The 20286-nt window shown below is 47.5% G+C and overlaps 1 protein-coding gene and 1 long non-coding RNA gene across 2 annotated transcripts; both read right to left on the minus strand.

Annotated features, from left to right (window-relative positions):
• Window positions 1–958: 958 nt before the first annotated feature.
• Window positions 959–3198, minus strand: LOC120651031 (5-pentadecatrienyl resorcinol O-methyltransferase-like). Its single transcript, XM_039928362.1, has 2 exons — window positions 2348–3198; window positions 959–1492 (listed from the first exon to the last, which is right to left on the minus strand). The coding sequence occupies exons 1-2, from the start codon at window positions 3149–3151 to the stop codon at window positions 1196–1198; spliced, it is 1101 nt and encodes a 366-aa protein (XP_039784296.1). The 5' UTR covers window positions 3152–3198; the 3' UTR covers window positions 959–1195.
• Window positions 3199–4298: 1100 nt separating this feature from the next.
• Window positions 4299–5337, minus strand: LOC120651032. The gene is made up of 2 exons (XR_005665902.1): window positions 5177–5337; window positions 4299–4813 (listed from the first exon to the last, which is right to left on the minus strand). It is a non-coding gene; the product is annotated as an uncharacterized LOC120651032 (long non-coding RNA).
• Window positions 5338–20286: the final 14949 nt, after the last annotated feature.

Genomic DNA, 20286 nt, shown 5'->3' on the forward strand with positions numbered 1-20286 from the left:
TCAAGGACAACGGCACGCGCGGCTCGAGTTTACGGCACGGAGGGTGACGAGATCGACAAGGACGCAGGGAGCTAGGAAGACGGCGTCGTGGAGGGGGAAATGAGACAAGTACTAGGACTAAAGGGGGCCTATTGAGCGGGCTACGAAATGTCCTCTTTAGTCCTGGGTCGCGTGGCCCAGGACTAAAGGGTGGTTGTGGTTTTGCTTCCTGCGCAACCTCAACCGCAACTAGAGATGTAAGTGGGTACTTATTGGTGTTTTTGGGTTTCTCATATTATTTCATTTTTTCTCCCAAATTAATTACGTAGCATGCCACTCTAGTTCATTTTATCAAGTTTTGGGTCGACCCAATGACCCAAAAAATATGGGACTTGCATCCCTAACCGCAACCCACTACGTACAGACTAAATGCAAGTCAGTCTGGAAAGCATATATGTAAGAGCTATATGTGTATGCAACTAACTGATGACCAGACATTACTAATTAAAGCTTGCGTATACATGTACTAGTCATGATTAGTAGTTCAGCATTTTGTGAACAAGAGAATTGCCTTAACTATTTTCTGATAATATATACCGTATTAAAGACTGTCATCATCAAGTATCTCAAACTCTACAGTAAACATTCTACAATAGAATATCTCCAACAATGAGATTCCGAAAGCTCATTTTGAGTCCTCATTGCAGTTGTCCTAACACCAGGTGAGTGCGCCATTAAGTAGCGAATGCCTTCCTTACGAATGAGGATGAATTGATAAAAGCTAGAGAGAGCAAGAAGTATATCTGAAAAAGTAAAACTGTATTGTAAAATATAAATTTGGAAAATTTGTGATCAACTACGTAGCATACATATATTGGAGACATTGTAATCAGATTGCATTAGACTATTGTCTACTTGTTTAATTAATGGACCACGCTACTATACTTTTTTCTGGTACCCATGATGTAAATGTAAGAGATACATTCCAAAATAAATTAAAATCTTTATTACTCAATATATAGTGACTCCAAAGATCTTTCATGCTCCTTAGCGGGAAATGATAGGCTTCACAATTTGTCTGAATAGATTATTCAGACCGACTGAATTTGAAATCTGAAACTAAATCTATAGTAGTCCAACAGCAGAAAGTAACTAGTACGCTCACATGACATATGCTTTTATTTATCTAGCAGATCACGTGTTCAGTGAGCAACATTCATGGATAGAGCTCAATAATCGACCGGAGACCAAGCGGCATAATATTGTAGTCCTTGAATCCAGCTGCAAGGATTATCTTCTTCCACTCCTGCTCGTCTCGTTCGACCCCACCAATTTTCATGATATCAAGATCACACAAGACTTGCGTCTCTAGAAGCTTAACATCTGACAGGCTAGATCCAACCACGATATCAATGATTATTACCTTTCCGCCTGCGTCTCTTGAAGGGATAGCTTGCTTGCAATTCTTCAATAACTTGATGCACTTGTCATCATCCCAGTCATGCAGGACGTACTGAAATAAATAAGCCTTAACCATTATAAGTTAGTCTAACAAAGGTTCTGAATATATAGCCCTGCCAGAAAGGGCAGACGCTACGGCATTTAGCCCGTTAAAGACGGCTATAGCCTGCTACACGTTGTAATGGCAGCCCTGCTGCTAAATGTCGTAGCCGGCTATTTAAAATCATGGTCTAACATTCATCCAATATAAATACTTGGGCATTATCTCTTACTCCACCTTCGCTGTCAACAGTCACTTTTATTCAAATATACTTGGGCAATATCTCTTGACAGCTGGCTATATCAACAAACTTTTGTTCTTCTGAAGTGTCGTTTTTGAGTGAATAGTATATATAGCAGACTTCTTTCCAAAAAAAAATCAACAATCCTGATCGACTTCCATTCTCATTGCAAGGTTTAATTCACATCATGTCGTCAGCCGCCCCTAAAAATGATCTCTTAGGGGCGGTTCATAGCATTACCCGCCCCTAAAAATAGGGCGGATGATGCCATGAACCACCCCTAAAAATGACACTCATTTTTAGGGGCGGGTGAGAGGGTGACGGGTGAAATTTTGTAGCAACGGGTGAAATTTTGGTCTTCTTTTGAAAAAAATCGGGGCGTTCCTACAAATCATTTTTGTAGTGGTGCCAGAAACTAATTAAGCGTGTATATTATGGTAGGTTCAGACAAAATTCAAAATTAAGTGAAAATAAAGTTAGACGATGATTTGATGTTTGAGCTCCCCTATGTCAGCACTCAGCAGAACATGCCAGCGCCTGCTACACTAATGTATCAAATGCAATAATAATTACCAATGATAATCCATAGAAAGTTCGTAACGAAGGGCCTAGTGCTATGATGATACCTTTAGGAAGATAGCATTAGCGGGTGGAATGCTCTCAAACATGTCGCCCGCGACAAACTGCACGTTGCTGACAGATGGAGCCTTGGCGACAACGTGAGGGAGATCCAGCACCGTGCACTTCAAAGATGGAAACGCGGCCGCGATGGTGGCGGTGGATCCGCCGACCCCGCCAGCGACGTCGACCAGCGAGTCGACCCCCCGGAAGATGGTCTCACCGTACTCCTCCAAGACGATCCGCATCAGGAAGCGGCTGTCCCCGGCCATGGCGTTGTTGATGGACGCGTTCACCGCGTCGCTGCTCCCACACATCTCCCACAGGGTCGCGCCGTGCATCAGGGTGTACTGGCACTTGCCGGGCTCATCGTGCCGGAACCATGCGGCGAGGCCCATGCTGAGCTCCGAGTCATGGAAAGGGTTGAGCACGTGGCTCAGCATAGGGGACAAGCAGCTCGCCGAGGTCTCGTCGCCGTCGTCGCTCGTCGTGAGGAGGCGGGAGACCGTCGTCAGCTTGTAGATAGGCTCGTCGTGCCCGCCTGACGAGGTTTCCGGTGGCTGGACGGTGAAGGTTCCCGCGACGGTGAGAACGCGCATGAGGCGACGGAGGCCAGCAAGCTTACATGGGCTGATGCCAATCCCAGCGAGTATCTGGGGGAGGGTGGCGGCGCCGCCGTGGTGGCGGATGGCGTCGGTGATTCGGAGGTCCAAGGCAACCGCAAGCGCCACCGACTTCATGAAGCTGAAGGTCTGGTTCCAGAGCTCGACCTGGGCTTGGAGCAAGGCCTTGCTCTCCTCGCTGATCGCCATTGTATTTTGTGCTGTGGGTGGATGACTAGCGGAGGGGAAAACCGTATGTATATACTAGCTAGGAATTTGTTTGTTGGCCCGTGGTGCATGCTAGTTTTTTAAAACAAACTGCAACATCATTATCGATTGATTCATTGTGTCGGCATGGTTAGTTACACGTTTTGCATCATCGCAATTGTTTTTAAGTTATGCACTCGTGTCTTCTGGAAAGCCTGCCTATTAGTCAGCACTCAACAACCAGTTGTCTCATCACTGGTGCATTATTTTTGCATTCTTTACAGATACGTGCACCACACGTTGTCAAAAGAAAAATGTTTTAGGCATTAGCTCTTATAATAATATATCATGATTACCACTATTATTATTATTATTATTATTATTATTATTATTATTATTATTATACAATGATTGAAAAAATATAGAAGCCATCCATCTGACAAAATTCTACGGTGGTGAAGGTAGGAAGTATCTAGAGTAAAGTATCTGGTACTTACAAAATGTGGAACCAAATACCAAACAGTGGAACCGAATACTAATTTAATTTAACTTTTTTTTCCATAGATCAACTATTAGAAAAAAAATTCAAAGTAAAAGTATCTGAAAGTACATTTGGTACTTTACTAATTGAAGTTGACTTAGTACCTTTGAAGATGTGCACAAGGAACCGTGTATGTAGTATTCAATAGGGAACAGATTATCATCTGGAGTGTGCTATTAAGTGACACAGGACAAAGCCACTAGTACCCTGATGATGCCATGTGCTTTTATTTCTGTGGCTAACTTGTTCACTGATGCGCATTCACGGATCACTGTTGGAGAATGGCTTATTAGTGTCGGTCACAGGACGTGTTAGTGCCGGTCGCTGTGACCGGCACTAAATGGCCAGCACTAACGTGACAACACGTTAGTGCCGGCTACTGTGACCGGCACCAACGTGCGCTGCCACGCCACGCCCCGCCCGCCCAGACATCCACTTTAGTGCCGGCTGATATTACTAGCTCGCACTAAATGTTTTTTTTGTTTTTATACAAATTGATGTGGGTATTTGTGTCGTATTAGGACCGTATTACAGACTAATGTTAGCCATATTAGTACCATATTGCACACTAATATTAGAACCGTATTAGTAACTTATTGCACACTAATATTAAGATGGCATCACACTAATATAATATTATATATATTAGTAACTTATTGCACCCTTACAAATCGATTTAAAAAATAAAAAAAACATGTCGACGGCGCCGGCACGCGGTGGTCGGCGCCCCTGGAGCTCTGGTCGACCCACAAGTCTTGCTCCGGCGTGTCCAGAAAGAGCTTCACGTCCGCCTCCTGCTCGAGCTGGCCTCGAGCCTCAGCCCACGACGCTGGCCTGGCCGTCTTCGCTCGCCAGGCCCCCGCAGCTCGTCCAGGCCGCCATCAGCGCTCGCCAGGCCGCCGCCAGGCTTGAGCCCCCATGGCCGTAGCGGCCTGCCTCGCGCTGCTTGCTCCACCTTCCTGGTTCGAGCTTGCTCCATCTCGGGACACTCCCTGGGCCTGCCTCGCGCTGCTTGCTCCACCTTCCTGGTTCGAGCTTCCTCCATCTCGGGACACTCCCTGGGCCTGCCTCACGCTGCTTGCTCCACCTTCCTGGTTCGAGCTTGCTCCATCTCGGGACACTCCCTGGAAGCACACGATTCAAATGTCAAGCAAACGTCAAACTTTCAAACAAAAAATACTCCCTGAATACTCCACTGATTCAAACAAGATTTGGACCATAGATGCACGGTCACAAGATCTAATAGATCCAGGAAAAAGATCATGAAACAATAAAAAAACCACTGTGAATCGAGTGAAATTCCGAACGTCTGTTCTAGGAACGCGATTTGGGGAAAACTCAAAATCCGAGTCGATTTGCAAGAGATTCGAGTGGAGATTAAATAAAAAATGCACACAAGAATCCTAGCAACAAAATCCCTCAAACAATTTTATGAATCCACACTGAAATCGCCAGCTTCAGCGAGCCCAGCGCCGCCACGCACTCACCAGTGATGGGCAGGGGGCTTCTCCACGGAGTTCAAGAGAGAGCTGAGAGAGAGAGGAGAGAGAGAGTTTAGGTGAGTGGGCCAGATATTTCGAGAGAGAGCTGTGAGAGGTGAGAAGAAAAAGGCCAGCTCTCACAAGGTGCGTGGGCTCGTTCCAAATTTTTAATGCGTGCCGACTGCATTTAAGTTTTGTAGGGGCAGGTAGGGGCGTTTAAGTGTTGACGTTTAGTGCCGGCTAGAAATACCAGCCGGCACTAATTTGCTCGTGCCAAGTTAGTGCCGGCTGGGCTTCCCAGCCGGCACTAACATGTCTTCTGACCGTTGTGGCTGCTGTGGGGATGGTACGTTAGTGCCGGTTGTGATGTCTAGCCGGCACTAACGTGCCTGCCGGGTTCTGTTTAGGCACGTTAGTGCCGGCTCCTTGTTGACCGGCACTAACGTGCTGGTACCAATGTGGCTTTCTCCAGTAGTGGATACAGCACAAAGCACAATGAACGACTGGATCGGAGGCCGAGAACCGCAATAGTGTATTCCTTGAATCCAGCTTCCAGGAATATCTTCTTCCACCTGTGGGTGGCCACATCACTAAGCTAGCAGAGACGATCGTGTGATGATCTGCTGCCATCAACAAGACATAAATAATTGAGCGTGTGATTCAGCATGGTTCATAAATTAAAGCTATGTAGATCTGGTTGCAGAAGTTGACCTGGCCTTGGAGCAACTCCTTACTGTTAGCCATAAGCTCGACATGGGCGTGCGTGTGTCGCCCAGTTCGGGCATGTGCAGCAGGTGAGCTGCGGCCATGCATGGCGGCCCGACGCGTCCTCTAGTGTTACAGGGGTTTGGGTCGAGCTCGTGCACGTAGGATCGCTGCGTTGGGCTCGGTCCGAGTTGGTTAGAGGGGGGGGGGGGGGGGGGGGCGTGCGTATCGCGGGTCAATGGTGTGTGGCCGTGTCGTCCGCACGTTCGTGGCGCTGGCGACGTCGTGCGGGGGCACCCAGATTGTGGCGAGGTAGCCGGGTGTGGAGAGCTCCGAGGGCGCCCTGGCCTATTTGTAGCCCCAAAACCATCCGTACCAGATGCTGCGTTTGTTTCAGTCACAATAGAAGCCAACATACAGGCTGTTCGTCGGCCGGGGCGTTCGTCGCCATCTTGAGTATCCACTCTTTGGTTTCTTCTTCGTGTCGTTGTCGTGAGTGTGAGGGATCCATGGGCCGTTCCAACACCTACATAATGTCCTCGCAACTATGAACTTAGTGATATATAATTTGAAACAGGGGGAGTAACATTGACGCAACCTTGCATCAATAGGACAGGCCTGTAAATCGATGGAATCAAATAAAGTCAATCACCCTGCCAGTCAATTAGGAAGTAGATTATATATATATATATATATATATATATATATATATATATCAGCTTATTATCTTAATATACGTATTAGAAACTATGTATTCAGTAACATAACTTCCCGCAGACACCGTCGGTGACAAGTACAAGTACTCGAAGATGTTACCGGAAACTTGAGTCCAATGACTCCTTTAGTAACGAAACTTGCCATAGATACTATCGGTGACAAGTACTCGGAGATGTTACCGGAAACGTGAGTCCAATGACTCATTTCGTAACAAAACTTACCGTAGATACTGTCGGTGACAAGCTAAGTACTCAGGAGATGTTACCAGAAACGTGAATCCAATGACTCCTATGGTAACAAAGCTTCTTGTAGATACTGTTAGTGACAAGTACTCGGAGATGTTACGGAAACCACTACTACAGATTTGGCCTTTTGTCCCGGTTCCAAACTGGCTTTTGTCCCGGTTTTGGAACCGGGACAAGGCTTCCGGGACAAAAGCCTCTCGAGGCTTTGTCCCGGGTGGAAGAACCGGGACAAAAGGTGTCTGACGTTAAAAAAATTTCGCTCACCCACGGGATTCGATCCCAGGACCTCTTGCCCAACGCATGGTTTCCTTGCCAATTCACCTAAGTAGTACACGTGACTCAGTATAGAATAACTTCTTTTTGAACTATCACGTGGAGAGGCCTTTTGTCCGGGTGGTAACACCAACCGGGATAAAAGGGGCCTTTTGTCCCGGGTGGTAACACCAACCGGGACAAAAGGGTCAACCCTTTTGTCCCGGTTGGTGTTACCACCCGGGATAAAAAGGGTTGGACCTTTTGTCCCGGGTGGAGCCACCAACCGGGACAAAAGGGGGGTCTTTTGTCCGGGTTGGTGGCTCCACCCGGGACAAAAAGCCCCTGTCCCCCACGTTGGTCCGGCTAGCCGTTGGACCCGGGACAAAGCCACCTTTTGTCCCGGGCCCAAAGGTAACCGGGACAAATGGCATGGAAGAAAGGCCTATTTTGTAGTAGTGAACGTGAGTCCAATGACTCTTTCGGTAACAAAACTTCCCTGTGACAAGTACTCGAAGGTGACAAGTACTCGAAGATGTTACGAGAAATGTGAGTCCAATGACTCCTTCAGTATCAAAACTTCCCTTAGATACTATCAATGAAAAGTACTCGGAGATGTTACCGAAAATATTAGTCCAATGACTCCTTCGGTAACAAAAACATCTTGTATATACTATCATTGAGAAGTACTCGTAGGTGTTACTAGAAACGGGTCGGGAGACGGTAGATTGTAGGTAGCTGTCACACCCGATTTCAAAAAGAAATCATATGTATCTCATATATGGGCCAGGATAAAATTTACACTCATATGATAGATATTATAAGTGAATATATAAAAAAACAGTGTCCCAGATGTAAGCAAGAGAGAGTAAATAACTTTATTACACTCCGATAAATAGAAGTATAGTACAAATGTCTTTAATTGTTTCACCGATATCCTAAATGAGTACTGCAGCAGCGGCTTCCTCCACCGGCGGCACTTGACTGATGAACGCACCCTAGAATTCCTTGAAGTCGCTGAAGTGATCCACTTCCACATTATCTTATAAACAGTGAATAGGCAAGGGTGAGTACTCTTATGGTTGGTACTCAGCAAGTGGGGGAAGAATGCAATGCTATCAAAAGAGGCTAAAGATTTATAGTGGTTAGCATTTTTAGTTGGTCATATTTTATTAGCAAGCACCTATTTACTAGGTATAAGTTTATACCAACCCACTTAAACATAAAGGATACAATATTATAACAAAACCAAGGTGCCACAGCAAGTTCGATTATCATTCGAGGGTCCAAACTGCTCTTAATGATAAGCATGATTGATATATCAGTTTTCACTTTGCAGAGGTTGTATACTTTACCCACAATTTGTGTCTCCTGATTTGCTCGACGTAGCTAGTCTCTTAAACACTTCCTTAGGTGAATGGTAATGGATTCACTATGAATCGTTTACAAAGACATACAGATAATTAATGGCTCTGTCAGTCAGTGAGAGTGAGAGTGAGAGTGGTATATATAATCAGATCTGTTATGAAATGTACGAATATGCTGTAGTTGTAACATCCCGTAATTTTTACGGAATGTTATATATTCTAAAAATATGAGTTTTCAAAAACTTTTTGTGTGGAAGTGATAATAGCTAGAATAATCTAAGAATGTCTTCTTTCCTATCTCAAAATTCCTAGAATTTAAAACCAACTAAATATAAGGTCACTGATGCTAGAGTGAAATATTTAGATTTTATTTGGAGTTTTCGAATCTACCTTGTTTATTTGTGTGACAATCTAGATTTTAGGGGTCAAAAATAAAATTTTTGTGTTGATTTAAAAAATTAAACCATGATTTCCAGAATAAGGGAATTTTTGTTATTTTGGAAAAATACAAAGTCCTTTTTACAAAATAGATTCGCAAAAGGCAAAATTTTAAAATTTATAAGGGGTTAAAATGCATATTTTGTTTTTACTTCTTACCCTCATAAAAAGATTTATTTATGCCTAAAGTTGCCCTTGCAATTTTAAAAACTAAGTTATGTTTTTTTGCAAATGAAAGTTTTGGCGGATTTTAAAATAATTTCAAACCCTTTGATCTGGTGAATTTTTGCACAACATCACTATTAAAGATTCGGCATTTTGTCCCGGTTCCAAACTGGCTTTTGTCCCGGGGGGCAGAACCGAGACAAAATGTCCGTGATGCTAAATTTTTTTTTGCACCCCGCGGGATTCGATCCCAAAACTTTTTGCCTAGCGTATGGTTTTCTTGCCAACTCACCTAAGTAGTACATGTGACTCAGTATAGAATAACTTCCTTTTGAACTATCACGTGGAGGGGCCTTTTGTCCGGGTTGGTAACACCAACCGGGACAAAAAGGGCCTTTTGTCCCGGGTGGAGCCACCAACCAGGACAAAAGGGTCACCCTTTAGTCCGGGTTAGTATTACCAATCGGGACAAAAGGGTTAGGCCACCTTTTGTCCCGGTTGGTGGCTCCACCCGGGACAAAAGGCCCCTATCCCCCCGCTAGCCCGGCTAGCCGTTGGACCCGGGACAAAAGCCACCTTCTGTCCCGGGCCCAAAGGCAGCCGGAACAAATGGCCTGGAACAAAGGCATGTTCTGTAGTAGTGCATAAAAGTTGTAGGTCTTGAAAAACTGAACAACTTTCATTTTGGGCACTTTTTCATTTGAGCCCTAGATCAACGGGAAATTTTATTTTTCAGTTTATCCCCTGGAATTTTGGAGAATTGCAAAACCACCCTTGCTACTCTTCTTCTTCCTCCCCTCTCTGGAAAACAGAGGCGCCGCCGCCGTTGGTCGCCGCCGCGGTTTTCCCGCCCCCAGGATGGCCGCACCGCCATGGAACGCCGCCTCGGCCGCTCCACGCGTCGCCCTAAAGCCTCCACCGCCACCCCAGCTACCCCTGCTGGCCCTTCGAGCACACGCCACGCCGCTGCGCTATGCCACCTTGTCGGAGCGCCCACTGAACGGCCTGCCCCGCCGCAGGAAGCTGCCCCCAGCCTCGACAAAGCTCATCTTTTTCCCCTCTCCCCTATCCCCTCCCTTTGCCAGCCTATAAATAGCCCTAACCGGCTTAAATCCCGGCATTCCCCACCACTGCCCCCTCCATTGCGCCACCGCTCGCCGGCCGCACGTGGATGCGCCCATCCTCCCTTCCTCTGCCCAAACCAAACAGCCCCCGACCTTGCCCTCACCCCAGTGGAGCTTCCCAACCCGGTCTCCCCTTCCAAGCCTCGCCAGAGCACCGCTGCTATGGTAGAGTCTCGCCGCCGGCCGCCTGTTCCCGCGGCGAGCCTGCTACAGGCCACCCCGAGCCCCACCAAACCCGTCTGCAGGTGCGGCTCGAGTCCCTGAGGCCCCCTAGCCCCTCCACTCTCGCCGCCGACCACCCTAGATGCCGGAATCCGGCCGGAGCAGAGCTCCCCAAGGTCAACCATGGCACATGGACCCAATTGTGAGGAATGAAATCTTCTTAAGGTCTTTTCTGCAAAAGTTTAAAACCTTTTCTTTATTTTATGTTGTTAAATTTGATAAATCCTAGAAAATTGTAGAAAAATAAAAAAAAATGCCAAATAAATTTTGTTGTGTTCCTCTTGACTAGTTCTACAACTTTGGCTACTAAAGTTTGTATGAAGCTTTATATTGTGTTCTCTACGTTAATTGTTAGAAATTGAGTAATTTATTTATAATTTTTTAACCATAGCTTTGTTATGCTTGATTTTTGGAACCTAGCCTTCTTTTGCCATGAGTAGTCTTGTATAAAATTGGTGGCTCAAATGCTTGACTTTTGCTCATTATTTCATGTGTTTTTTTATTTCTAGCATATACACCTGTTTTATTTAGTAAAGCATGTTTTTATTAATTTCTTAGGGTCATCTTTTCACCATGAACCCTATTGATCACAAGTAGGTTGTGATAATTTTTGGAAGAATTTGTGCACTGTTTAACTTGAGTTTTTTATTTATTCTTTAGTTTTAGAGTTAATTCATGTGTGCTAGTTCTGTCTTTGTTTTTGTTAGAATAAATTCCATGTTTAGGCTTGATTCATAGACTTAGTCGTTCCTTTTTAACTTCGAGTTGATGTTTGATGTTTGAACCCTAGTTGTTGAATTCTTTTGAATTCAAATTCTAAATTTGAATTCAACCCACCCATGTTCCTGAATAAAGTTACCCTTTCTTTCTTTTGACTTCAAACCATGCTACTTAGTGTAGCTAGTCTTGTTATTTTATAAAGTTCCTTGTGTTTACTTTTACTCTATAAACGATTGCCCAGTAAAGTAACACTTTTAAGCTTGGTCTTAAATGTTTACTTTATTGGTTTAGATCTTTTTAGTGAAGGAAAGCTATACTTAAGCACTTCACTAATTTCTTTCAAGTACTGCATTGCATATAGAAATAATATCGCTAGTCGACGGAATATACGAATTCATCCAAGAACCAGACGAGGATACTTCTGAAGTCCAAGTCAACATTACGAAAGATAACGAAGACCTGAACGTAAACCCGAAGTCCAAGAGTAAACTGCATGAAATTCAACCAACGTTGCAGAATTACCTGAAGTTCTGAAATCCAATTCGAAAGAGCCAGAGCCTTCTAACTTTATAGACTCTACTAAAGGCAAGCCCCGGTGCATAATCCCAGTATTTTAAATTATACAATTCATTTACTTGTGCATTTATGTTATTAGAGTTGAATGAAAACCTTAGATGCATAATTCTAGGTACCTATTGTTTGAACACTAGAAACAGAGTTCGATTAGATGCTATGCTAATAGGACCGGTAAAAGTCGAGTGATTGCCTGTCACTCGCGAGCTTTATAGGAGTAGATTGTTTACTTTCTACAATCACTATAAGGACCATGGATGGATTGGGATACAAGTTTCATGGTGGTAATCCGTCTATGTTGATAAAAATTGATAAGGCCGCAGTGTGTGGTAGTGTTGATTAAGCGTTTGAAAGTACTAGCCACGTGCCATAAATATGGTACGCGGCAAGCCTAGTAACTGATCGGCCCGGCAAATGGACATACACCCACACTCTCTTGTAGAGATAGGAAGTTATTTATGTTGAAAGTTATGATAGGTTGCACAATCGACTACGTGTGCAGAGAAGAGCGGTTCGCTGTACTCGGGGAGAGTGGCCATGATCCATGAACCGGAATGAGAAGCAAACGGTTGCTTCAGAGTGACTCAATAGTGCTCCAAGCGTGTGAGTTAGGTTTTACCTTGCAAGGATTGAAATTTCGGTTCGAACTGTTCCGCCTCTCACGGATATTGAGACTGCTTAATCTCTTTGCCACATAGAGTAAGAAGAGAAACAAAGATGATACTCAATCTTGTGGGATGCAATTAATTCTCTATATATTTGTATAGACAGATGCAAATCCAGAATAGTTAATCCAACTAGAATCTGAAAGCTAAAACTTGAAAATAAGGACCTACTCTTTGTTGCTTTTTAGCAAAAGAAAACCCAGAACCTCCACAAGCTTTGCATGTCTAGCTAAAGGGATATTATATACCCTTAGTCGGGTAAGACTTACTGAGTATTAGTATACTCAGTCTTGCTTTTAACTTTGTTTTCAGGTAATCTTTGGAATGTTTGGTGAGATTGACGTCATGTACGGGCATCATCATGATGTCATATATCGTCGCTAGATATCGTTTTCTTTTCTACTGTTTATAAACTCTGAAGAACTTATCTACTTTCAAACTTCTGAGGTACTCCGTCTGAATTCTCAAACTCAGTTAATAATAACATTTACGATTGAAGTTCATGTTATAAAATTTGTGTTTATTGTAATCTCTGGGCTCACCTTCGAGTGAGGTATGTTGTTTCGATCCGAAATACAGTGATTTTATCGGGATTTTACCCGACAGACTGTCAGATTTCTCCATTTGAAGTGCATATTAATTATTTTATAAATAATAGTTAGGTTTAGCGCACTTTAGCCGGATTAATTTTGGCAGTTCTGTCACATTTTGAAATTTTATTTGAATTTATTTCTCCTTGTTTGAACTTGTGTGGGAATTCATTTGAATTTGGCCATTCAAATGAAATCCAAAGGCTAACTCTAACTTGGGCCTAAACCCCTCTAACCCTCTAACCAATCTAACCCAACTCGCTTAGCTTCTCACACCAGCCCAAAAACCCACCTAGCCTGGCCTGCTTTTGTCCTACACGGCCCGCACGCCTACCCGGCCTGCCTAGCCCGGCCGCCCGCACTCACCCCACTCGGCCTGCTACCGCTCCCGGCCCGATCCGCTTCACCCGCCAGCCTGCGCGGCCCGATCTCCCGCGGCCCAACCAGCACTGCAGCCCAGCTCACTCACCCCTTTACCCAGAGGCACTGCCAGCTGGCCCCGCCTGCCAGTCTCCCTAGCGCCGCACCCTGTTCTTCTTTCCCAACCACTTCCGCACTCACCCGACGCCGTCACGGCCTCACCCACGCCGCGCCTCCGCTCCACACCAAAGGAAGCCTACGGCCTCGCCTGCCACACCTGCTGACACCCAAGATGCCTGCCACGAGGCGCGCTGCCTTGTCCCCCCTTTTTGCTTGCGCGCCAAGCCCCATCGCGGACCGCCTAGATGCGCTCCACGTCGCCCACACCGAGCCCGTCCCATCCGTGCCGCTCCTCGGCATCCGGGCCCGCCGTGAGCCCCCAACCCTAGCCACGCTCCTATAAAACCCATGGCCGCCGCTCTCCAAACCCTAGCCATATGGAATTTCTTTTCCCCTTCCGCCGCCGCCGATCGAGCCCAGAGCAGTGAGCAGAGAGGGCCAAGAAGGAGGATGTAACACCCGGTTTACAAAAGGGCATAAACCGAGCAGTCATATACGTGCCAAGATCAAGTCACACGTATATACAACAGAATGAACAGTATATCACAGCACATATCACGTAAAAAGATATAATAAAATGTGTACAAATGTTATTTATTACATTAATGACAAAATGTCTGATACAAATATACGGAAGTGTAGAACAAGTACGAAACTCTCTCTGAAGCTGGGCGCCACAGGGACGTCGACTGGCAGACGACCGCCTAGAAGTCCTCGTACTCCTGGAGGTTCTGATTGAACTCCTCCGCGTCGCCGGGAACTGAGCAGCAGCAGGGTGTCCCCAAAGAGAACAAGAGGAAAAGAGTAGAGTAGGCAAGAGTGAGTACACAACTTGTACTCAACAAGTATAACACAAACTATGAGGCTCTAAGGTTTGACTGACTCAACTGCATTAGCTTTTAATCTTGGCAAAATTTTATTAAAGCTAATTACTACAAGTGGATGAATTACCATAAACCCAGTTACATAGAAAATAATCAAAATTAATTATGAACTAATGAGAACCAAACCAAACCAAACCACCCGGGGAACCCCCCTAATCAAAGGAAGATAACCCCACTAATCAAAAGGAGGATCTAGGCCGCTCATAACTGTGAGCACGGCTAGTATACCAGTTTTACACTCTGCAGAGGTTGCACATCTTTACCGACAAGTCGTGAGCTACGCTAGTTGTTCATCACACTTCCGTAGGTGAGATGACTAGCAAACTCACTACGAGGTCGTTACAAAGAATCTTGTTGGTAAGGAGTAACCGCGAGGGTTGGATCGGCGACGATGGAGAGGTCTAGTGGGCGTCAAGTCACAAAGCATAGACGAAGCCACTCAGTACGAGGGCCATAGAAGCTTACCACCCTTGCCCCGCAGGTAAGTTACTCCAAACCAAAAAGACCTAATTAGTAAACCAAGACCGTCCCATTCCAGTCTTGTGGTAGCGCTGTTGTCCCAGGTTGTCGCTCTATGAACCGGTCCTTAGGGAGAGTGGCCAACCAAGCACTAAGCACCGTGCTGGCCCCTTAAACCATGTTTCTAGAAAAAACCAATTTTAACGAGACGTGAGCCACTCAAGCACAGAACACAAAGGACCACTCTCAGAATTAAGTTGCATATAACATTAATCAAATTAATTAAAAAGGACCAAGTGTGTTATAGCACGGCACCTAGCACAACTAACCAAAATGCAACCCAAGGGATATATATAAAGGATATAAAGTGGCTAGGAAAGTCCTTATATGCATACAATATTAAAATGCAGTATGAAAATAAATTTAAAAGGGATAGGCGGTTCATGTTATACTTACCTTCCTCAAACTGCTCCTGCTGCTCGAAGTGTCCCGCGGAAGGTGGCTCCTGTTACTCCTCCGACTACTCAACGTCTACTCACGATCGCAACGCCAAAACAAAGTCTAGCACATACACATACATGCACACAAGGAAAAAACTAAGAAATAGTACAACATTACATAAAAACAGCAAACAAAACAGAGCTAGAACTATTCTACGCGTTGCAATGATCGCGTGGACATAAAGAACGCCTAAAACGGAGCTAGAACGCGAAATCTAGGGCTAAAACAAGGTTTAAGGACTAAACTGCGAGAAAACTAAGGTTCCAGGGGCTTCTATGCAAAAACTAGGAACTAAAACATAATTACAGAGAGATCTGGGGGTCGGCGCGCAAAAACTCACGGCTGGACTGTGGGCACAAAAATGGGAAAGCTCAGGGGTCTAAACGTTAAAAACTGGGCGTAACTGGAATTACTTTTGAATTGTCTAGGACTACGGGTTGATTCTAGAAAAGCTCAGGGTCTCTTTAGCAAAACTGGCTGGGCAAAGCGGTATGGGTGAAACTCGGCCGTCGGATCCAGATCTAACGATCCGGACCCCATCTGACTCTAGATCTAATCCTGCGCGTTGGATTCAGATCTAACGGACCGGACCCGATCTGGTGCGGGGGTGGATTCTGGCTGTTGGATCACGATCGCGCAGTCCAAATCGAAGGGGTATGCGAGATCTAATCTTGCGCGCGCGGGAGGGTGGCGCTGGTTGCTGGAGCTGGAGTTTCCGCGGCGGCGCTCGACTCAGGCTCGCCGGAGCTCGCCTAACTGGCATTCCCGGGGTTGATTTGGCTGGGTCTTGGGTCAGGCGTCAACAGCGCGATATGGGTAACATACTGGGAGTGTCTGCGCGGGTCTGCGGCGGCTCTAGCAAGGTGCGCAATGGCAGGGCGGCTTTGGGCGGAGAGTCTCGCTGGCACACACGCATTCAGGCGTCGCAGGGGCCGATCCTGGACACTAACTGGGCGGGGGGCTTGCGGGGAACACTGGGAAACTATTGAGCTCTACACAGGGCTTCGGCGTAGGGAAAAGGTGGGGGCACACCACGGGGTGCCGACTCGTGCGGCGGCCCGGCGAGGCATCTCGCGCGGACAGCGGGCGCCGCGGCCTAACTTCGGCCTAGGGCTAAAACACGAGCGCGAGGAGGGCACGAGCAGGCTCACCAGAGGCTCGGAGTGGCACAAACGCGGCGCTGGGAGATCGGTGACGGGGTCCGGCAGCGTGGCGTCGATCAGCGTTCGTGGTCTGGGCGTTGCAGAGCTCTTCTAGGCTTCAGGGCTCCCCGGATCAACTCACGGCGATCCTGCGGAGGTGCCATGGGGGTCAGGGAGATCCGGTGCTCTACGACGGTGAGCAATTGCTCGGGAAACAACCTACCTGCAGTGGCGGATTCCGAGCAAAATCCGGCGCGGGCGAGGACCGAGAGCGGGGATAGCGGGCCCAGGGAGCTTCCCGGCGTCAAGGTGAAGCAGCTGCGGGGTCTGGCGGGGCTGTGGTGCAGCGGAGCAGCGTGGCCACGGCGGCGCAGGGGTGCTCTGCACGGCGGAGCAAGGCGGCGGGGTGGCCGGGGTGCGGTGGCGGCGATGGTGTGGAGAGGTGGGTGCGCAGGGGTCGCGGGGGTGTCAAATAAAGGAGGCAGCGGGGGTTTTTGGGCGTGCGTGCCACGAACAGAAGGCCGGCGAGGATTGCGGGCGTGACGAGCGCAACACGGAGGAAGCGGATCGTGGAACGGCTCGGCGTGATCCCGGGCTCTGGGCGAAGCTTCTAGAGGGCCGGGCGAGGCTGACCGGTGGGTCACGGGGGGTCGGGGAGGTCCACGGGACAGCGGGGGTCGAGCGAGGCGGAGTAGAGGCGCGGTCGGGGAACTCAGGTGGAGGAGGACGACGACGGGGATGACAGGTGGGGTCGGGGAGCAGTGAGACGGGGGCGAGCGCATGGCGAGCGGATGACTCGCGAGGCCCGCACGTCAGAGAGAAAGGGGGCGCGCGCACGCAGGATGAACGGGGCGCTGGCGAGCTGGGCCTCGGGCGGCTTGCTGGGCTGAGGAGGCAGGGTGAGCTGGGCTGGAGGGAAAGGAGCGCGGGCTGGGCCGACACTGGGGTTTGGGCCGGTTTGGGTTGGTTTGGGTTTTCTATTTCCTTTCCTTTCTTTTTTTTCAAACCAACTCAAACTAATTTGAACTCAAATGAAATTTGAATTCAAACCCTAAGCACTCAAACAAATAAAACTTATGCACCAGCATGTATGCACAAACATGTCGAACCTAGAAAAAATTAATTACTTATGAAAGAAAATTAATTTAAATTACTTATGAAAGAAAATTAATTTAAATGCAAGACTAAGCATATAAACCTTAGAAAATTAAATAAAGCCAATTAAATTTATTATTAAATACTGAAATTTAAATTAGGGTGTTACAGAGGAGGAGAAGAGGAGGAGCGCCGGAGGAGAGGAACGCCCGCCGCCGGAGCTTCACCAATCCGGCGACCCCGATTGTCTACACCAGCGAAGCAGCGCAGCACGGCACAGCCCCGAGCCTCCTCTGCCCCGAACCACGCCCTCGCTGCTGCCACGGACTGGTCCGCCACCACCGCGCGCGTGCGACCCAGGACCGAGCCGAGCCCCGCCTTGACCACACCCTGACCCAGCCAAAGGAGCAGGAGGCACGTGTCGCCGTTGTCGCCGCCGGGAAGCACTCGCCGCTCGAAGATCTCGTGGCCTAGCCTCGCCCTGAACTATCCAAGGAAGCCTGCCACCTTGCCTGGAGCTTCCGTGAGAAGGAAGAAGGATAAGAAACAAGAAAGAAAAGAGAAGAGGAAGAAGTGGGCCGTCGTCACCCGCCGGCCCAGATCGCCAGCGCCAAAGGAGCCCAAGTCACCAAGCCGAGTTCTTGGGCCAATGAGCCGGCCTTGTAGTTGACCCCGAGCCGAGCCAGTCTGCCGAGCTGACCTCCCGAGCCGGCCCGTCCACCTAAGCCCACAAAGCCCCTGACCGAGCCGCGCCGTTTTTGGGCCGCCGAGCCGGCCCGGGTTCCCTTCCAGCCCGTTAGCACCCTTTTCCCTTTTTCTTTTTCTTTTTCCTTTAACCGGACCTGACACGCGAGACCCACTGGTCAGTGACTCAGTGCCGCTGACATGTGGGCCCCACATGGACGTGGACCCAGTTTGACCATTGACTTTGTCAATGTTGACCAGGTCAACGCTGACGTCATCAAAGGACATGATGACGTCAGCATTTGATGCTGACGTCAGCAGGACACGTGGCACCCCCTGGTGCTGCCACGTGTCAGCCTGTGTGTTTTTCTTTTTCCAAAATTTTTTATTTAATTCCAGAAATTGTTTTAAGCTTCAGAAATTCATAATAAATCAACCGGAGCTCCGAAAATTATGAAACCAGTTTCATGATTCTTCTAAAATCATGATCTACATGTTAGAGTAGGTTTTGTTGAGAGTTGGATCTTATTTGGGTAGTTTTGTGCATTTTTACACTTTGGCCCCTATAGTAATCTGTAATTACGAATAGGTCCTGCTGCTGAAGAGAAGACCGACGACCAGGACTACCAGGAGGCCCAAGAGTTCTACGAGGAGCACTCAGGTTCACGCGCCATCTATGGCTGAATATCTCTTAGGCATTGCTTGCTAGAATTGCTACTGCATTACTTGTGTGTATGTGAGATAAGCCTGCATGGCCTACTTATACCGTATTCCTTGCATCCCCAGACCTTGGTTGATTCTTGGATGCTTTGGCTACTATGAGAGTGTTTGGGTATGGGATTTCATGATATGATAGTCTTGGCATGCTTACCCACTTTGTGAGGAGCCAGAGATAGGGCTTTTAGCGGGGGCAAGCTACTGGCCAGGAATGTGTATTGGGCACATTCTAGGGAGCACCTGTGGCGGGTGTGGAAAGAGATGGAGGGGCAATACCTGTTATGAGTGCCCAAGGAGAGGCAATACCTGTTATGGGTGCCTTTGGCGGACCACTGCGGAGGACTGCGTGAGGAGTGCTTGCCCCGGCTCTTATAGACATATGCGGTAACTATGATTTGTGGGACTTTGTGAGCGTGCACACCACTTATCCACTATGAGGCTGGACCCGGTCCAAGCTAGCTATGCACGTCACCAGACCTATTAGGGGTAGGGTTGTGCGGAGGAGGCCCGATGCGGGAGGACCATGGGCCTTACACAAACTCCGGAGGGCAAGGGGAGAGCCACACAACTCTAGGGCGACCTCTTGCGAGGGGATGCATCCCAATCTGGAGGGACAGGATGGTGCCGTAGCAGTTAGTCTCGCTCTTCAATGTGCTTCGGTAAGCCGATGCCTCGGAGATAGTCAGGTCGCTCCTGGCTGGATTCGTGGCGAGTGGGTACAGGTGTACAACCCCTGCAGGGTGAAAACTATACGTATAGCCGTGTACTCGGTCATGTACATTTCTACTCTTCTGTTACTTTATCTAGAGTAGTAAACCTAGCTTTCTACCTCCCTCTAGTACACTTCCCCCTGTGGAGTCAGCTAAGGTGCAGGGAGAGGGAGTTCCTGCACCGACTTGGGGTTTGTAGTTGACCGGTGCCGGTATGGCCCATGTCGGAGAGGGACAGATGACTATATATACATACTTGTGCTTGCATAGGAAACCTCAGCCTATTCTTGGCTACTTTTTATACCTTGCATCCACTTAAAGCTTGCATACGGATGGTGACGTGAACCTATCCCGTCCTTGGGGATAGTTTGGCAAGATGCAGGATCCGATCAGGAGTTTGACACCAACAACGACGGATGGTACGATTGAATCCTAGAAGCCCATGCTACGCTCAAGTGCTGCCTGTGGAGATGAAGTTCGAGATGAAGAAAGGCCTGAAGACTAGCTACCGCTGCCGTTTTCTGTTTATTCCAGTTTAGCCCAATGGGCTTGTAATAAATTCGTACTGCAAATCCTTTGGATTCTGTAATAATTAAATCCATGTTTGAACCTCTTTTAAGTGAGTATGAACTGATTTACTGTTTGAAATGAGTTCTGTATG

This window comes from Panicum virgatum, chromosome 9K, assembly GCF_016808335.1.
Source record: "Panicum virgatum strain AP13 chromosome 9K, P.virgatum_v5, whole genome shotgun sequence".
NCBI classification, from domain to species: domain Eukaryota; kingdom Viridiplantae; phylum Streptophyta; class Magnoliopsida; order Poales; family Poaceae; genus Panicum; species Panicum virgatum.